The sequence below is a fragment of the Xenopus laevis genome, chromosome 2L (genome assembly GCF_017654675.1).
Source record: "Xenopus laevis strain J_2021 chromosome 2L, Xenopus_laevis_v10.1, whole genome shotgun sequence".
Taxonomy (NCBI): domain Eukaryota; kingdom Metazoa; phylum Chordata; class Amphibia; order Anura; family Pipidae; genus Xenopus; species Xenopus laevis.
The window spans coordinates 26,297,386-26,316,930 of record NC_054373.1 but is presented as its reverse complement, the minus strand read 5'-3'; the positions used below and the strand labels follow the sequence as shown (position 1 = coordinate 26,316,930).

The 19,545-nt window shown below is 39.7% G+C and overlaps 1 protein-coding gene across 3 annotated transcripts in view; it reads right to left on the bottom strand.

Annotated features, from left to right (window-relative positions):
- Positions 1-11,765: 11,765 nt before the first annotated feature.
- Positions 11,766-19,545, bottom strand: part of usp25.L (ubiquitin specific peptidase 25 L homeolog) — an 86,958-nt gene continuing 79,178 nt past the window's right edge. For 2 of the 3 annotated variants that reach the window (XM_018245124.2, XM_041581020.1), the window contains 5 exons: positions 19,284-19,362; positions 17,718-17,797; positions 14,907-15,030; positions 12,939-13,134; positions 11,871-12,460 (listed from right to left, as the gene is read on the bottom strand). In XM_018245124.2, coding sequence (XP_018100613.1) covers positions 12,288-12,460; positions 12,939-13,134; positions 14,907-15,030; positions 17,718-17,797; positions 19,284-19,362 — 652 coding nt within the window. In that variant the 3' untranslated portion in view covers positions 11,871-12,287. 3 annotated transcript variants of the gene reach the window in all.

Here is a 19,545-nt window from a genome sequence, read left to right as displayed (position 1 = left end):
TGTAAGAATTTTGCAAAGGTGCCAATACTTAAAGGATAAGAAAACCTTTAAAATAAGTGAATGTAAAATTGATGAGAGTGCTATTCTAAGAACTTTTGCAATGCACATTCATTATTTTTTTTTTTTTTTTTTTAATTCCAAGATATATTAAGGGATACATGTACTGTTAAAATTAATAAATTGTGTTAAAACAGCACCACCTACTGGTCATTTTCAGACCATTCTGACCACCAAGTAGTCAAGGAAGTTGTCAGGAGAAAGAGGCTGCTTTTATGTTCTTCCGGTTAGGAAAGATTTAAGAATGGTTTCTATTTCTTTTTTCATAACCAGAAGATCATCAGCCCTCTTTCTTTCTCCTGACAACGTCCTTGACTATTTGGTGGTCAGAATTGTCCAGGTGACACTGTGGTAACACAATTCATTCATGTTAACAGTACATGTATCCCTAAATATCTTGGAATTAAAAACAAAAAAAAATTAATGTACATTGCAAAAGTGCTTAGAATAGCAAAATAAACCTATGTAATAAAACTGGTACAAAATGTATTTCAGTGTACCAAAATCTGTATATTCTGCACCCCCATGAGTGATGTTGCGCCATAATTGTTCTAGGCGCCAATACCCCCCTGACCACAATAAAAAGCTTTTGCGTGTCACACGTATGGTATGTATGTTTACAACTGTTCCTCTTGCAACACTCTGGAATGTAAACTCATGGCCAACTGGATACGGTTTGCTGGACACAATTAGTTAAGGCCCTTTTTCTTTTAAACTTCATTTTCCAGTGTTTTTAGATCATTTGTGAAATGACTAAATAGCACTCAGCTTGGCAATCAAATTGGAACTTGTGTTGTTTTTGCAATGATTGATTCAATTTGTTCTTATTTATATTGGACTTTGAAGCCTGTAGCATGTGATCCAACAGGATTAAATACACGTTATCATAAATAGCTCTGAATAAAATGAAATGGGTTGGTTTGAATTGAGAATTTTAATCAGTATTTTATGGTCATTGTTTCCATTTTGGAACACATCTGTGTATTATTTATAGCATAGAAAATGGCTTTCCAGCTGAAGGCCCATCAACCATCTGTGTCCCTCAAAGAGATTTTTATGGGCCCATGTCCGCCTCAGGGCACCATTGACTTAAAGTGTTTTAGTATGATTTCCATGATAATCAGGTCCCAAACTCATGGTAAAGTGGTTAACTGGCTTTCTACTTATAAAGTTGTCTACACTATTGTTGTAGACTGGTCCAAGCTTTGGTGAGCCATGTAGTTTACCTAATTTCCTTGCCACCATTAAGGTTTTCCTTCTCAACCACTGCAAGGCCCTGTACAAGCCAATAGGTCAGCCCTCTTTATTTAGTGGACAGATCTAAATGTTGCTTTTGATGGTGTCTCAATCATTGGATGGGAAAGAGTGAAGAAGAGAGAGCAACCACAAGTTAATCTCTTATCCTTTGGCAGAAGAAAGATTGTGCAATTTTTGTATTCATCATTGAGAAGATTGAATATTGAAGCTTACTATGTTTTACTGAAGTACGGGGTCAAGTACTCAAGTCATTCTTCTCTACAGTTGCATCACCCACCTTCACCAGGAAAAGACTCCAAAGATGGTTGCTTTGCTAAAGGTGTTTCCTTACCAGATCACATTATGCACCTAATGTGATGGAAAAGATGGACGGCATTACTCACTGCCTACACAAGGAACCCTGTAATGAGAGGCAGTAGTTACAGAGCCCTGTTTAACAGGTAGGATTTCAGCTAGTACATCTTGCACTGATTACATTGGAATTATGATGATTCTTATGGGATGTTCCTTAGTGGGTTCCTACAAGCAGCACCTCTATTTTTGATAACACTGGGGATATATATGGGTTTACGGTAGAGCAGTTACGGCGGCTACATTTGAAGACAAAAATAAGGGCAACACGGGATAGGATTTTACCACACTGTGTCGTATTTTAGATGTAGATCCATCAGTATATCTGATCATGCTGCATCTGAAATGGTCAATCAATCATACCAGGAATACACCAGTTGGTATAAGCCTTGGGTGGGATTGGTTCACACCAACCCTACATTTTCTTTCATTAGGCAACATTATATTTTCTGGTTGATATCCCCTTTAATACTTTCATTGCTACAGTTACTATAGCCTTTTTTGACATTTTTGCACACCATGTTATTTCTTTGCTTGGTTCGCAAACAAAATGGCAGTGCAAGCAAATCATAGAAGCACCTAACAATATAGGCTCCATTTAGGAACTGGAGAGTGGATGGAATTTTCTGAGGCTGCTTTTAGTGCCACCCCCAGGCATTACAAACTCTGAATGCCCAGTCTGTTCTGTCTGTCAGCTCTAGTCATTCCTCCCTTTGGACCCCTCCTTAATTTCCTTTAACAAACTCAGCTGGCTTCTTCTTCCAGTCCTATTAGACATTTCTGCCACAGCCTATTCAAACTTTATCCTTAAACATTTGTTTTCTAGTGTCCTATGCTCACAAACTGCCCACCCTGCATATTTCTTACTATTGCAGGTGGTTACAAGTACTGTCACATTGTAATAATTACCAGTACTAATCATTCCATTTCCCACTTTCGATCTCTTCTTCCAGGAAATCAATTTTAGACCTTTGAGGTAAAGTTCTGTGCGGAACCAATTTGTTAAACCCGAACCGCAACCCACATACTTACCCGTTTGGACCCGAAAGTACATTATCATCTACCCGATCAGCGACCCGCTGTCATTGTAAACCAGAAGTGAAATCGTTAGAAGTAGGCGTGATCAGAAAAAAAGGAGTAAAACTTGCTATTGAGAAGACTCACGACCTGACCCTTAAACCCGGAGAACCTCCGACCCGCGTCTATACCCGCTCCTGAAACTTCTACCTGCAACCTGCAGGGTACTGCAGGTTTTTGCAGGTACCCTACCCGCTGCAGGACTCTACTTTCAGGTGTACCAAATCCACAGTTTTCATTTAATTAAGAAAACAATGGGTTCCCTTAGTTCCTAGAACTTCCTGAAAAATAATATAATTAAACGGCCCTAAAGAGGCATAAATAATGAGTCATGGTACCCTCAGAACCAGTTACTGGATACAAGAACATCACTTGCGTGATGAAGCCTCCCATAGCTGCTTTAGCAGTGACATGCTGTAAGAGCGCTAAAGTGCTTCTCAAGATAAATAGCAAAGCGGAACATTTCAGAATCATTAACGTAAACCAACTGAGTGGCTCGAGAGCACAGAGAATGCATTTAAAATAAGAACCAAGTCGAAGAAGAACAGCAAGGTCTTAACAGTTAAGGCCATGAAAAGGTAAGAATAGTTCAGTGGAATACAAAGCAGTTCAACAGCAATGCATGAAGAATTCCAGGCCATAATCCAATATGTATCCCCATTATTTTCATGCTAGGATTTCATTCATTGATTGGCTCCCTCCAGTGCAGCTGTGCTTTCATATCTTGATATACTTCAGTGACCACTTTATGTTAGTGGTTTTCAGACTTTTGATCTAGGAAACGTGGGTGTTTCAAGTCTGAACCCGCCCAGGGGAACAATGGCCCAGCATAATGCAGTTTTAGGCATAGTTCATACTGGCTACCCATGCAGCACTAGGGTCCTAGATTTGATACCAGTAGGGCACTACCTGCAAGGAGTTTGTATGTGCTTTCCTCCAGCTACTATGGATTCCTCCCAAACACAAATCTACAGGCAGGTTAGCCTCTGCTTAAACTGTGTGCCAAAATATTACTTTTCGCCCTGTGAATTCAAAGGTAAGAAAGTAGGCGAAAATGCCACTGATGGAATTAGCCTGAATGTAATAGGGAACGGAACAATTAATCTACAAACATATGTAATTGAAAGCTTATTAGCAAGGTTCAAAAATAATCCTCATCATAAAGACGATATGTCCACCAACTAAAAGCATCAGAGTCTCAATTCCTACCTGGATACTGAAATTAACTTCGGTGCACAAACCGGGGCCAGTCGTTTGGGAAGCACATGGAGACAAGGTATTATATTTGCTCAATCAACATAGCTCACCATTGCCGAAGAGTCCTAAGGTCCCGGTGCGCAAAGCCCCAACCCCTTAGTTTATGGGAGCAAATTACTTCAATCTTGAGACGGCTTCACACACCCCAGGGGCGCAGGCGCACTTAATCATAGCTATGAGCATGAAACGTGTCTGGCCTTTGATTTTCACGGAAGAACAAAATCGAGTTTTCATTTTCATCCGTTTATTTGTCTGGAGAGTATGAAGCCGTTTTAGGATTGAATGTTATAGGGACCTTAGATTGTAAGCTCCACTGGGGCAGAATTTAATTGATGTATAATCTCTGTGCTGCAAAATAAGCTGAAACTATATGAATAAATAAGAGCTGTTGACAGCTTTTATGAATACAGGTGTGGGACCTGTTATCCAGAATACTTGGGACTTGGGGTTTTCCGGATAATGGATCGTTCTGCAATTTAGCTCTTCATACCTTAAGTCTATTAGAAAATCATGTAAACATGAAATAAACCCAATAGGCTGGTTTTGCTTCCAATAAGGATTAATTATATCTTAGTTGGGATCAAGTACAAGCTACTGTTTTATTATTACAGAGAAAAGGGAAATCATTTTTAAAAATTTGAATTATCTGATTATAAGGGAGTCTATGGGAGACAGCCTTTCTATAATTCAGAGCTTTCTGGATAATGGGTTTGCGGATAACGGATCCAATACCCGTATATGCATTCTTGCAGCAGGAAGTCCTCCTCTGAAATGTGTTTATGTTGATAAAAAGAAAACAAACTCTTTACTAATGGAATATTATGCCTGAAACATCATGACGTTTTAAGAAACAGGGAGCTAACCTGGTACCCATAGCAGATCCAAAATCCTGTAGGTAATTTTTATCCCGTGATTAATAGCAACTGTGTTTCTGTTTGATACCCACATGCTTCAATGTAAAAAGCTTTCCATTGTACGGCATATACAGTAACAGACAGATATTTCCCAGCTGGCACATGGATCCTGTCTTATACGTAGATAAAATGATTTTAAACCCAAACTACCCCACATCTAATCACCATATAATACTTTGGCCATTAAACACACATTTTTAAAATGTCTAAGATAAAAGGGAAACCCTGGAACAATTTTATATATGTCTTCAATAAACTGGAATCAGTTTAGACAATGGAACAAAATGAGAGACCTGGTGAGTTCATGTCGGATTCTGCACACGTGAAAATGTCAGACTATGATAATTTTTTTATTTTTTTTATTATATCTTTATGTCAAATATGGCAGATCTACATGTTCCCATATGTACAAAAGGTGTGCTTTAGGGTAAGGGCACACGCTAAGATTCGGGGAGATTTAGTCTCCTGGCTACTAATCTCCGCAAAAAGCTTTCCCGCCGGCTAGAATCTAAATTGCCAGCGGATCACTTCGTTTTCTGAAGACGCCAAAAGTTACCTTGTGAGGCAACTTCGAGGCGGGGGGTGATCAATCATGGGGAATCCTACCCGGTTTTCCTGATTTGGAAAACCGGGCAGGAAGTTTTGGCCCGGGCAGCCCTTCAAATTATCTGGCTGTCTGGGTCAAAACTGGACAGGTGGCAACCATCAACCCTAGATATCGGGCTGTTCCGATCGTGGGCCCTAGGGCACAACGACCGGATCATAATGTAGCTATTACAGGCGGGCGGATCTCTGGACCGCATATACGAGTAGATGCGGCCGCGATCCGACAGGATTTTAAACCCTGCCTGATCGACAATCGGCCAGATATTGTTCAGAAAAGCCCATCTGAGGGTCCCACACATGGGCTGATAAGTTGCTGACTCGGTCTGTCTGCAGCTTTTATCGGCCCGTGTATGGCCAAGCTTTACTCAGAGTTAGAGAGCTGAAGTAGTGTTCTGGCTATTATGTTACACATCCAGTCACTCCAGCCTTTATACATTACATTTTTGCCTAACTAACTATATTGGAAACATTTTTTATTTTGCACAGCCTATCTATTTACCCAGTTTTTATTTTTATACTGAACTGTTCCTGTGTGGTTCTGGTTTGAGAACCGTGTTCTGCAATTGTTTAACCCATGTGTAGAGAACCTGTGTAGAGAGGAGTACAGCGTGCACCCGAGGCTTCAAACAGTGAGTTGTGTTAGTGTGGCACTTTACTTTACACTTTGTATAGACTGTATTTCTGCATATAAAGTGCCCCCACACCATGTACAATGACGTTGCCGTTGTTGCACGAAAATTTTTTTTTTGATCAAACATCGGAGTGCTGCTGCAATTATACAACTATGTAACTATACAACTATGTAACTATGTAACTATACAACTATGGAACTATATAACTATTTAACTAACTATGTAACTATGTAATTAACTATGTAACTATATAACTGTAAGGAACTTACCCTGGTGGTCTAGCGGCAGCAGGGTCCACGCTGCGTCCTCGGCGCGGATGCCCGTCGCGCTGCTTCCTTCTCCTGTGCCGGCTTCCTCTAGGGCGCGCGCACGTTCGTTATTTAAAGGTGCAGTCGCGCTGGCGTCATGACGCCAGCGCGCAATTGGCGCGAAATTCAAAGGTATTACAAAGCCCATTCAGATTACAGGATCTTGCCCGTTGTTAGGTTCAATTAGCTTGTTCCTGGGTGTTTATTGTGATTCCTGTCTGGATCTACTGTGTTTGACCCTTGCCTGCTTACTACTCTGACCTATCCAATCCTGACCTTGCCTGCCTGAAACTACATTGTTCTCTCCAATCCTGAAACCTTGCCTGTTCTCCGACTATTCTACTATCTCTAATCCTGATAATGGCCTGACTATTCTACTGCTTGAGCTGGCCCGGCCCGCCTGTTCCTGGTGGCTTCCTATCTTCCAGCATCCTAGTAAACAGTCGTGCCCCATTGCCTGCCAGAACTTATGCCTTGCACCTCTCGTTAAGTCCAGGTGGCATCTGAGTAAGCTGAGGGCTCCTCCCGAGGCCAAAGGCGGTCACTTAACTGGTGAAGTCGAGCCGAGACCAGGGTGCTTGGCATCTGTTCTGGTGTAGGGTGCCGACCGTGACACTAACTATATAACTAAGTAACTATATATCTATGCAACTATTATGTAACTATATAAGTATATAAGTATGTAACTATGCAGGATCAGTGCGCTACACTTAGGGGGCAGATGTATTAAGGGTCGAATATCGAGGGTTAATTAACCCTCGATATTCGACTGGCGAATTAAAATCCTTCGACTTCGAATATCGAAGTCGAAGGATTTTGCGCAATTTGTTCGATCGAACGATTAAATCCTTTGAATCGGACGATTCGAAGGATTTTAATCCATCGATCGAAGGATTATCCTTCGATCAGAAAAAACTTGGAAAGCCTATGGGGACCTTCCCCATAGGCTAACATTGACTTCGGTAGCTTTTAGGTGGCGAACTAGGGGGTCGAAGTTTTTTCTCAAAGAGACAGTACTTCGACGATTTTTAGTTTGAATCGTTCAATTCGAAGTCGAAGTAGCCAAAAAAACACTTCGAAATTCGAAGTTTTTTTCCTCTATTCCTTCACTCGAACTTAGTGAATGGGCCTCTTACACTTGCCATACTGTACACACATACATAAAGCTCCATAAAACGTATTGATATATATAACGCAGGTTACTACAGGGATCAACAAGCACATGTCCCCTATATATTTGATATTATATCATGAGTGCAATACACTGAAGGAAAAGTGTGTAATAGCATCTATGAAAACCCGAGCATTTGCAAATATCCCTGCACTTAGATCTGGGGTTAGTTATCCCTCTTTAAGAGAAATAAATCCTTATTTTATTTTTAGCCTTGGGTTTTGTCCAAATTCTCCTCTACATTCCTGACCTGCAGTCCCCCTCACCCCCCTAATTTAATGATGTAATTGGCAATGGACTGATCCAAATAAACGTCCCATTTCTGCTATCCTGAGTTGCACCGCTAAACAGCAGCCATTAATGTGCAGCCTGAAAGTCAGTCCCAAGGGTGAAATTCATTCTCAGGAGTCAGCGGCCCAACACGAGACAACTGGGACATCTAGAGAGAACTAAAGGCTGGAGTTTCAGATGCTCCTCTGGGCCTTTCATCACAATAACGGAATCTTTATAACTGATGTAGTTTTAATGTGAGGTGGAAGATAAAGGGTTTAATTCTTTTATACTGTCAGAAAGGAACTAGAGAAAAAAGAAAAACAGTGTCCTACTGCCCCCTGCTGGTGTTTGTTTGGCAGTGCAATGAAATGGAAAAATAATGCATCATGTACACCTATGGGACCGGTTATCCAGAAAGCTCGGGACCTGGGGTTTTTCGGATAACAGATCTTTCTATAATTTGGATCTTCATACCTTAAGTTTACTAGAAAATCATGCAAATATTAAATAAACCCAATAGTCTGGTTTCACTTCCAGTAAAGCTGAAAGGGATACTGTCATGGGAAAAATTATTTTTTTCAAAATGAATCAGTTAATAGTGCTGCTCCAGCAGAATTCTGCACTGAAATCCATTTCTCAAAAGAGCAAACAGATCTTTTTATATTCAATTTTGAAATCTGACATGGGGCTAGACATATTGTCAATTTCCCAGCTGCCCCAAGTCATGTGACTTGTGCTCTGATAAACTTCAATCACTCTTTACTGCTGTACTGCAAGTTGGAGTGATATCACCCCCCCCAGCAGCCAAACAAAAGAACAATAGGAAGGTAACCAGATAACAGCTCCCTAACACAAGATAAGAGCTGCCTGGTAGATCTAAGAACAACACTCAATAGTAAAAACCCATGTCCCACTGAGACACATTCAGTTACATTGAGAAGGAAAAACAGCAGCCTGCCAGAAAGCATTTCTCTCCTAAAGTGCAGGCACAAGTCACATGACCAAGGGCAGCTGGGAAATTGACAATGTTTGCTCTTTCGAGAAATGGATTTCAGTAAAGAATTCTGCTGGAGCAGCACTATTAACTGATTCGTTTTGATAAAAAAAAATTTCCCATGACAGTATCCCCTGAACTATGTGTTAACTTGGATCAAGTACAAGGTACTGTTTTATTATTGCAGAGAAAAAAGAACTCATTTTTAAAAGTTTGGATTACTTGGATAAAATGGAGTCTATGGGAGACGGCCTTTCTGTAATTTGGAGCTTTCTGTTTAATGGGTTTCCAGATAGTGGATCTCATACACACGAGAGAGAGAGAGAGAGAGAGAGAGAGGGAGAGAGGGAGAGAGGGAGAGAGGGAGAGAGGGAGAGAGAGGGAGGGAGAGAGAGGGAGAGAGAGAGAGGGGGAGAGAGGGAGAGAGAGAGTCTGGTGTGTCTTACCTGATTTCATACACATTGTCATATAAAATTCCAGAGTTAAGAAGACATGCAATCTTCCAGTGTACACAGTCACTAGCTTTTCTGTTCCCTTCCCTACTGCATTGTGTTAAAACATTCTTTTTGTGCAGATTTGCACAGCCTGTTAAGGATAGAAGTGGCATATTGCTGGGTGCTGACTATTAAGGCTTTGTGTGACAGGGCAAGCAATAGGGCAGTTCCCACTCCTGTACATAAAACCACAAGCCGGCTGATTTGTGTTGCCAAAATCAATTTTAAAAGTTAGAAAATGAAAGTTTGGTTGTTTCTACCAATTGCACTTCAGCTCTTAATTAGTGAAAGTAAATATTTTCTATGTGTTTCTGTATTGTCCAATGGAACTTGGACATGTTGGATGAATCTCCACTATAAGCTGGGGACTTTCCTTTTTTTATACTCACTGCAGAATAAAATGAGGGGCTTCCCATTTATGGGGTGTGTATTGAATAGCCATGAATGGTGTGGGAACACGCAGTACTAGATCTCATTGGAAGAAAATTTTGCGAAGGGTTGTACCAAAACTACAATGTGTGACTTGTATTAATGAATAAGCTGAACATCTCCAAATGTTTCTATTTTTGTATTATTTAGGGATCAAGAACACTTGGCAGATTCGGTGAGATTCAATCACCTGGCGAGTAATCGCCTCTTCTGCGGGGCGACAATCTCCCCGAACTGCCTTCCCCCTGCTATAATGCAAAAACGCCAGCGCCAATGCACTCGCGATGCTTCGATTTCCAAAGTCGCCCGAAGTTGCCACATGAAGAAACTTCGGGCAACTTCAGAAATCTAAGCGCCACGAGTGCATTGGCGCTGGTGTTTTCACATTATAGCAGGCGGAAGGCAGTTCGGGGAGATTGTCGCCCCGCACAAGAGGCGATTAGTCGCCAGGTGATTAAATCTCACCGAATCTGCCCGTGTGCTAGCTCCCTTAGAGTCATGTTCTGTATAAAAGTAGTAGGAGCACCCAGTAGTAGCACCCAACCCCATGATCTCAGCTCCTTTAAAAAAAGCCTTCTCGATATAACCATGCCCATAAAAATGGTCTCCTTGCTACACAGAAAGCAGCCGGTGAAAGGGACCCATTAATAAGATCTGGGCTCTCTTTTGCTACTTACTAATTTGTTATAGTATATTGTAGCAAGAAGCAGGGTAGCAAACCCAGCCAAAAGGGATTCTCACAAAATAGTGCAGATTTTAGGCATGTTTAGGAAAAAGTGGGGCTTTTTTCAATATTCAGTTGAAAGGTCAAGTACTGGTATGGAATCTGTTACCTGGAAATCCATTATCCAGAAAGCTCACAATTACAGGAAGGCTGTCTCCTATAGACTGCATTCTAATCAATGAATTCAATTTTTTTTTACTTTCCTTTTTCTCTGTAATAATAAAACAGTAACTTGTACTTGATCCCAACTAAGATATAATTCATCCTTATTGGAAGCAAAACCAGCCTATTGGGTTTAATCCTATTGGGTAAAATTCTATTGGGTTTAATTAATTTTTTTCTAGGCATTTCTAGGCCAGATATGGTCCTGATTAGTGTACATATTATATATTTCATCTTAACAGACGTTCATATTATGTGTAGCAAAGCTGTGCCTTCTGCGTTTCATGTCACTTACACAATATTTTTGAATTTTACTGAGGATTTAAAGCTGCAACAGAGAAGTTAAAGGCAAATTCTGTCTATAAGTGTGTTTTGGGAAGATGTTACCCCAAGAAACATTCATAAGTGGTCATATTCCCCCTACACTCATGTGACCAGATCAAAATAATCAGGCTACATACTACTGGGTTGGCTGCCAGAGTCACTGACCCCCATCTAACAGCTGGAAAGAGGTTGAAGAAGAGGACAATTCAAAAACAATACAAAATAATGAAGACCATTTCAAAAGTTGCTCAGAATAGGATATTCTAGAACATGCTAAAAGTTAACTTAAAGGAGAACAAGCCCTTTAAATCGGAGTCTATGGGAGATCTCGTAATTTGGAGCTTTCTGTATGAAGGGTTTCCGGATAAGCGATCCCATACCTGTACACCAATAAAACGAATTTAATCAACACAACATGGACAGATACAAAAAAAAAGTCATATTAAAATAAGTCTAGAAAACAGCTTAAAAGAGCAAAATTTATTTCAGAAATAATGTGCTAATTTCTAATGTAAAAAAAAAAAAAATCAAAACAAAACAAAAAAAAAAAATTCCTTGGAAACCAAACAATTTATCCTTCAGCATAATTTGAGTTAAGAACCGAGAAATTGAGCTCTTCTTTATAAACTCATCCCATAGGTGCTATTTCTCTATTCATCAAAAATATTGATCTATTCATACACAAATGTACAACATCAGGGTGGGTTTTTTTTTTTTTGCTTTTGTTTTTTTTTGTTTTTTTGCGAACAGTAGTAGCCATAAATAAAACTTTATTCTTCAATTTCATTTACAAGCTACCAGGCACCATGTTTTTTCCTGTGTTTTTTTCTTTTTTAAAAAAAAAAAAAAAAACAAAACAAAAAAACATGGCACCGGATAATTAAAATGGCAGCTGTCACAGAAAGGTCCAGACATTAAAAAAAAAACATGGTGGTTAATAAAATTAGGCTCTGTAGATAAAAGCAAAGTAATACTGTCACAGAAACGTGGCAAAGCATTTTCGCCTTCAATCTTTTGGTTGCGGCGGATTCGCTTAAAACACATCGCGGTTGCCATGCGTATCTGGGGTTTGTCTGCAGTCTGGCTAAAAGTGGATACGGTCGTGTGTGTGTCTTTAAGCATCTCATAACATAAAAAAGTTTTAAAAAACCAAAAAACGGTAGCAGCAACGAAGCAAACCTTTGTGACAGGAAGGCATGAATTAAAAACTAGGGGGGAAATAAACTTCTATACAACGGGAGGGGGGAGGGGCGTAGTTTATCTCCCGTCCGCAGGCATTCGGCTAAGTGACAACATGATTCGGGCAAAGCGCTCGCACAGTTCGTGTGTGGAGAAATTGGGAAGCTTTGGCGGGTCGTTTAGACCTTTGATTTCTGTCGAACAATCAAGCAGTTTTGGCAGGAAGTCGGTCAGCTTTTCTTGCAGATTTGCTGAAAAATGAACACGAAAAATAACATGATTATGACTTTTTATAGATTTACGGACATACCTCCATATGTAGGTGCTCAACCAATCAGCAGGAAGCATTAACTGGTCACCAGTTTTAAAGCAAACATCTCATTGGTTGTTATGGGTTACTGCACCTGGGCAAACTTAGTGCCTTGTTTGTCTCAGATTTAAACCTGGGCAGTAATCCACAGCAACCAATTGGTGATTAGCTCTTTTTTCAGACAGCTGCAGGTTGAACAATGAAATCAAATATCGGATTGGTTAGCATGGGTTTCTGTCCTGGTGCTAATTTGCTCAGTGTTTATAAGTGACCCCCAGTGTCCCTATACTATGAGGCAATGTTCAGCTGTGGCTTTAGCAGTCTTTTAACAGTAATATATGATATAGATAGATTTAGTACAAATGAAGCCGTCTTTATCCATCTCTGGAGCTCATTGGTAGAATGCACTAGATACATACGCTCCATTTCTTGGCCCAGGTAGGAACACCAACGGTTTCTCATGTCTTCCACGGCTACAATGTCCTTCTCTTCCATGTCATCAACTAGCAGCAAGGGCAGACACGGGACGATGAGCTCATTCATGGATGCCAGGCCATTGTTCACTTCATCCATGTCTCCAGACTCAAACATGGCTGCTGCCTGCTCGTTCAGTTTCTTTAGAAGAGAGGAAAATATACATAAGAAGCAGGGAAACTCTCTAGTGTATTTGACTCTTTTTTTTTTTTTTTTGTAAAAGAGCAGTGGGGTATAGTTAGAACATAGAACTGATAAATATTAAAGGAATAGTTCAGTGTAAAAATAAAAACTGTGTAAATAGATAGTCTGTGCAAAATAAAAAATGTTTCTAATATAGTTAGTTAGCCAAAAATGTAATGTATAAAGGCTGGAGTGAACAGTTGTCTAATAAAACAGCCAGAATCCAACTTCCTGCTTTTCAGCTCTATAACTCTGAGTTAGTCAGTGACTTGAAGGGGGGCCACATGGTACATTTCTGTTCAATGAGTTTGCAATTGACCCTCAGAATTCAGCTCAGATTCAAAAGCAACAGATATGACCCATGTGGCCCCCCCCCTCAAGTCTCTGATTGGTTACTGCCTGGTAACCAGGGTAACCAGTTAGTGTAAACCAAGAGAGCTGAAAAGCAAGAAGTAGTGATCTGACTGACAAGTTATATATTAAATCACTTCAGCCTTTATACATTACATTTTTGGCTAACTAACTATATTAGAAACATTTTTTATTTTGCACAGCCTATCTATTTACCCAGTTTTTATTTTAACACTGAACTATTCCTTTAACAAGATGTATAGTTTTATAGAAAGGCAGGCCCATAGCAGGGGCTTTGTACAGAAAAACAATTATGGCCGTCAACTGGGTATTTGCTAAAGGACTGTCTATCCATGGCAGTGAAAGAAATCCTTATATTTCTGATTCCCTGACTTCAGAAAGTGACCGATATATAAAGGAGAATGCATGTCCTGTTGCTCAGTGACACTAGAGTGACACTATAGGACCCAAATTCTTCTTCATCCATGAGTTTTAATATCCTTATTTTTTTTTTAAAAAAATATTTTTATTTATGGAACAGTTTTTATAAATGGTACATATTCTGTTATAGAATGGCTAATTCTAAGCAAATTTTCAGATGTCTACATTATTTATTTTTTATAGTTTTTAAATTATTAACCTTCTTCTTCTGACTCTTTCCAGCTTTCAAATTGGGGTCACTGACCCCATATAAAACAAAAGATCTGTAAGGCTACAAATGTTTTGTTATTGCTACTTTTTATAACTCATCTTTCTATTCAGGCCTCTCCTATTTATATTTCAGTCTCTTATTGAAATCAGTGGTTGCTAGTGGACCCTAGCAACCAGATGGCTGACGCTGCAAACTGGAGAGCTGCTGAATAAAAAGCGAAATAACTTAAAAACCACAAATAATAAAAAATGAAAACCAACTGTAATTTATATCAGAATATCACTCGCTACATCATACCAACAGTTAACCCAAAAGTAAACAACCCCTTTAAGTGTTATGTTCTATAAATCATACAGTAACACAGGAAGATGGTGTAGCCCGTATTGAACAAGAACATCATGAAGGTGACCATTATTATAATAATTATACTAAAATCCTTATTTTTAAGAATCAGGGGGTGGATTATCCCTTGCAATAAATATTCTCCCCCCCCATCCCAAAGCTCCAAAGCTGTTTTTTTACCTAGTTGTTTTAATCTTGTTCCAGTCTGAGGCTTCCTGGATATAAATGTCATTTATTGGACACTGTACTTCTACCTTACTTTTTTTAAAAAAAAAAAAAAAATAGCATAAAACAATGCCAGTTAATTATCCCCCTGCACAACTTGTACCTGAAACCTTCAGCTCCAAAGTGATTTCAGTTCATGTCTGTACACACATTTACTTACCAGAAAGCACTCCCTTCTGTAATGGGATATCAGTTGTTCATCGTGTCCTCTGTAGAGGCCTTTGGAGAGCAGCTCTTTATTGTACTGGTAGCCGTAAATTAGGTACAGCAGTGCTTCAACATAGCTAAAATTGATAGGAAAAAAAAGTGGAGAAGCTTTATTTTCCGGATGGTTAAAATTTGGCCAATGCCATTTCTGTAAGATCAAATCATAACTATATTCATTTGTTGTTCTTATTATTTACTGCAAAACTAAGCGTGGTGGCAAATTGCCTCTTCTTTGAGCGACTAATCTCCCAGAAATCCTTCCCCCCCCCCGGCTAAAATGTAAATCAGGATGGCACTCGGATTGCTTCGTTTTTCCAAAGTTGCCTCACCAGGAAACTTCGGGCGACTTGGGAAAACCAAATCGATCCGAGTGCCATCCTGACTAGCTTGCAGGAAGGCATTTTAGGGAGATTAGTCACCCCGAAGAAGAGGTGATTTGTCGCTGGGTGACTAATCTCCCCAAGTAGCAGTGTATGCCACCACCCTAAAAAGGGAAGCACCAAAAATAAAAACCCTTATTAAAGGGGTTGTTAACCTTTAAGTTAATGTTTAGTATGATGTAGAGCGAGATATTCTGAGACCATTTGCAGTTGGTTTTCATTTTTTATTATTTGTGGTTTTTGAGTTATTTCGCCTTTTTACTCGATAACTCTCCCGTTTACAATTTTTAGCAGTCTGGTTGCTAGGATCCAAATTAGCTTAGCAACCACTCATGGATTTGATTAAGGGAATGGGAGAGGACCTGAATAGAAAGATGAGTAAGTAGCAATAACAATAAATGTGTAGCCATATAGATCATTTGTTTTTAGATGGGTTCAGAGACCCCCTACTTGAAATCTGGAAAGAAATTGGCAAAAACTAGAAAAAATAAATAATGAAGACCAAAGGAAAAGTTGCTTAGAACTGGCCATTCTATAACATACTAAAAGTTAAAAACTTAAAGGTGTACTGCCACTTTAAAAACTAAAATAGTTCAAACATAGTTTGCTTATATCCCCTCAAATGCCTTTGACATACTAGAAGCAAAAAGAGATGTTGGCGGCCCTTCTCTCAGCCGTCTCCAATGCCATTTAGAACCAGGGCCACTAAAGTGCACTGCACGTGTAACGTCTAAAATAGAATAAGGCTATAAATTTTGTATACTAAATTTAAACATGAACTTACTGCACCACAAGCCTAATCAAACAATTAATTTATGCTTTCAAAGTTGGCTACAGGGGGTCACCATCTTGTAACTTTGTTGAACATCTTTGCAAGACTAAGACTGTGCACATGCTCAGTGGGGTCTGGGCTGCTTAGGGATCGTCATAAACAAAGCTGCTTGAGTTCTGCATGGCTGGGAAGTAAGGCGGGGGCTCCCCCTGCTGTACATAAGTATGATTGTTTCCCTGCTCAGCAGTTAGGGGCCGTCTGACAGTTCCTATCCACAGCAGTAAATGAAGGGAGAATTTCACTGCATACAGTCAGGTTTCTTATAAATACAGTACACATTTTTTAATTAAAGTATATTGGAGATAGGTTTATTTTTCATTAAAGAAAGTAAAAATGGGATTTTATTGTTTTGCCTTTACATGCTTTTACGATAAGGTATTGGCACCCCTGAGTTTATACCATACAGTATTTGCACTAGCTGCATATCGCCTTGTTTTATACAACACATTGTTATGGGCAATAGAACAAACCCCTAAGGCTTATAACAGTCAAGTTGTCACACAATGCAACAGACTAAGGGGGTTATGTACTGTATTAAAAGGCACATTTATTTCTGATCTATAATATACACTGATTAACTAAATGCATGTGTTTTCTTGTTTAAAGCATAATGAGGTTGTTCACCTTTGAGATAACAAATAAATAAGATAGTTTATTTGGTCTTAAAGTTATTTGCAATTGGTTTTCGTTTTATTATTATTTGTGGTTTTTGAGAGCTTTTAATTCGGCAGCTCTTCAGTTTGAAAGTTCAGTAATCTGGTTGCTATGGTCCAAATTCCCCTAGCAACCATGCATTGATTTGAATAAGAGACTGGAATGTTAATAGGAGATGTCTGAATAGAAAGATGAGTAATAAAAAGTAGCAATAACAATAAGTTTGTAGCCTTATAGAGCATTTGTTTTGTTTTTGTTTTTTGAAGGGGTCAGTGACCCCCCCCCCACTTGAAAGCTGAGAAGAGTTAGCAGAAAAAGGCAAATAATTAAAAAAAACTATAAATAATACCAATTGAAATGTTGCTTAGAATTAGCCATTCTATAACATACTATAAGTTAACTTAAAGTAATACTGACACTAAATATTAATCTACATTAAAAGTTACCTATAGGTCACATTGGTCGTTTTTTGCTAATAGTTCTGCTTTTGTAGGTAATTATTTCCTAAACCTGATTGTCGTGCAAACCTGACTGTCCCTTCTTAACCTGTCAGTTATTGTTTCTAATGCTAACGGACTCCTGCTGCACAAACATGGCAGACCCCTCATAGAGGAACATGGGGGTGAAAAAGGTAGCGTAAAAGCATCAGGCAAATACTTTTATGGCAAAATTATAAATAACATTCAAAAAGGGGTTATTTTATGGTGTCAGTATCTCTTTAAGGGTGAACTACCCCTTTAATAAAACTCACTAAGTTTGCCCAGGAGCAGAAACCTATAGCAACTACACCTGGAAAAAAATTAGCAAGTTTTATTAAGCTTTAAACAAGAAAACAGATGAATTGAGTTAATCAGTGTGTATTACAGATCAGAAATTCCATATAAATAAATGCGCTTACCTCTTGTTCTGAAACAGCTCAAGGCCAATCAAGATGTACATTGTTGTCTCTCTGAACATTCTATAGTCCTTGTGCCACTTCTAAACAGAAAGACAACATTAACATTAACAGTCTGGTCAGTCGGAGGTAAGAAGTCACATTTGCAAGAGCATGCGCATTCCAGTATCCGACAGGCTCAGAATCGGTTTTCCTTAAAAGAGAAGGAAAGTCATTTTATTCTTGGGGGTGCCCAAGCCAGAAGACGGTCACCCCATGGTGCTCGCTGAAAGAACCCCGGGCCGGTGCAGTTTTCTCCTGATAAGAGCACCGGCCCGAGGTGTCCGGTAAGTAAATGTGATCACTTGGGGTGCCTAACTTTTGGCACCCACAAAAGTTAGGACATTCCTTCTCCTTTAAACAACTGAATATATGGAAATTCCAATCAGAATTCTCTTGACAGAACAGTCCTTCTCTGCACTGACAGGCTTCCAACTTAAAGCATGGGGCTGGGGACTATCTGCACTCTGCAGAAAGATTCAGTTCAACATGCATGCTTCCCTTTCATGACCTTATCCCCTTCCCCAGAATTTGTTCTGTATTTCCTACAGTATAGTTTAATAAGGTCATGCCAATGATATTCCCGAAATGCGCAAGGCTATTGATATCTGCAGGACACTGCAATAAACCTGCCCTTTACCGGAGTGCCGTCCTTATTTGGTTTTTGAATAGTTCAATAAGGCCCCTTGTTTCCACTACTATACTTTAAATCTAGGACTCTGTACAGTCACATGACAGCAAGGCGTGTGGGGAAAATAGGGATTTTTAAGAAGCTTAAACTCAAAATCAGACAACTGCTACTAACAGGAGATTCCTTGATTAATCCTTTTAGTGTCACTTCTTTTAAATTTCAATTCCAAAGAGACACTGGACCTGTAGAATCCATGTTTCCACAATGGCACTAATAGGGTTAAACTTCCATCTGAAGGCAATGGCACACAGGGAGATTTGTTGCCCGGGGTTAAACCTGTGCTTTCGCAGGCAACTCATCTCCTGAAAAATGCTTTCCCACCTGCAATAATGTAAAGCTTTAGCTATCTGATATTGCTGGAGCTTGTCTTGAGAAGACTTCAGAAAAAAAAGCATCACGTATGTTTTCCCACTGGTAATTTACACGATTGTCAGTGGAAGGGCATTTTTAGGGCAGAGACACATGCTCACATTCAGTCACCCGGTGATAAATCGTCTCATCTTGCCTCCCGCCGGCTAGAAACTAAATCGCTAGCGGGATGGCACTCGGAGCGTTTCGTTTTCCAAAGTTGGCCGAAGTTTCCTCATGAGGCAATTTCGGTGACTTCGGAAAACGAAGCACACCGATTGCCATCCCATTGGCGACTTACATTCTAGTCGTCCCAGAAGAATCTCCACAACTAATGTCCCCGAATCTGAGCGTGTGTCTCTTCCCTAACTGTGGCCAACAAATCTTCCCATGTGCCATTGCTCTAATGAGTAATGTATATTAGTAATGCTTTATACTATTTCATTAACAGTGGCACACTTTATCCAGATGACAAAAGCAACTATACAAACCCTGTATTCCTCCATGTTGACCTCATCTGGTTTTATCATTTCAAGTTTAGCCTGAGCAACTTTCATAATATTGCGGCATCTGAGGGGGGGGGGGGGGGAGAGAGGACACAAAAAAATTAAACCATTGTGTGAAGAGTAATATTAACAGATTACAAATGGATTTACCTGGCATCCCTCCATGATTTTATCAGGACAACGTGTGTTAAGGTGGCCATACACGGGCCGATAAAAGCTGCCGACAGACTGTGTCGGCAGCTTATTG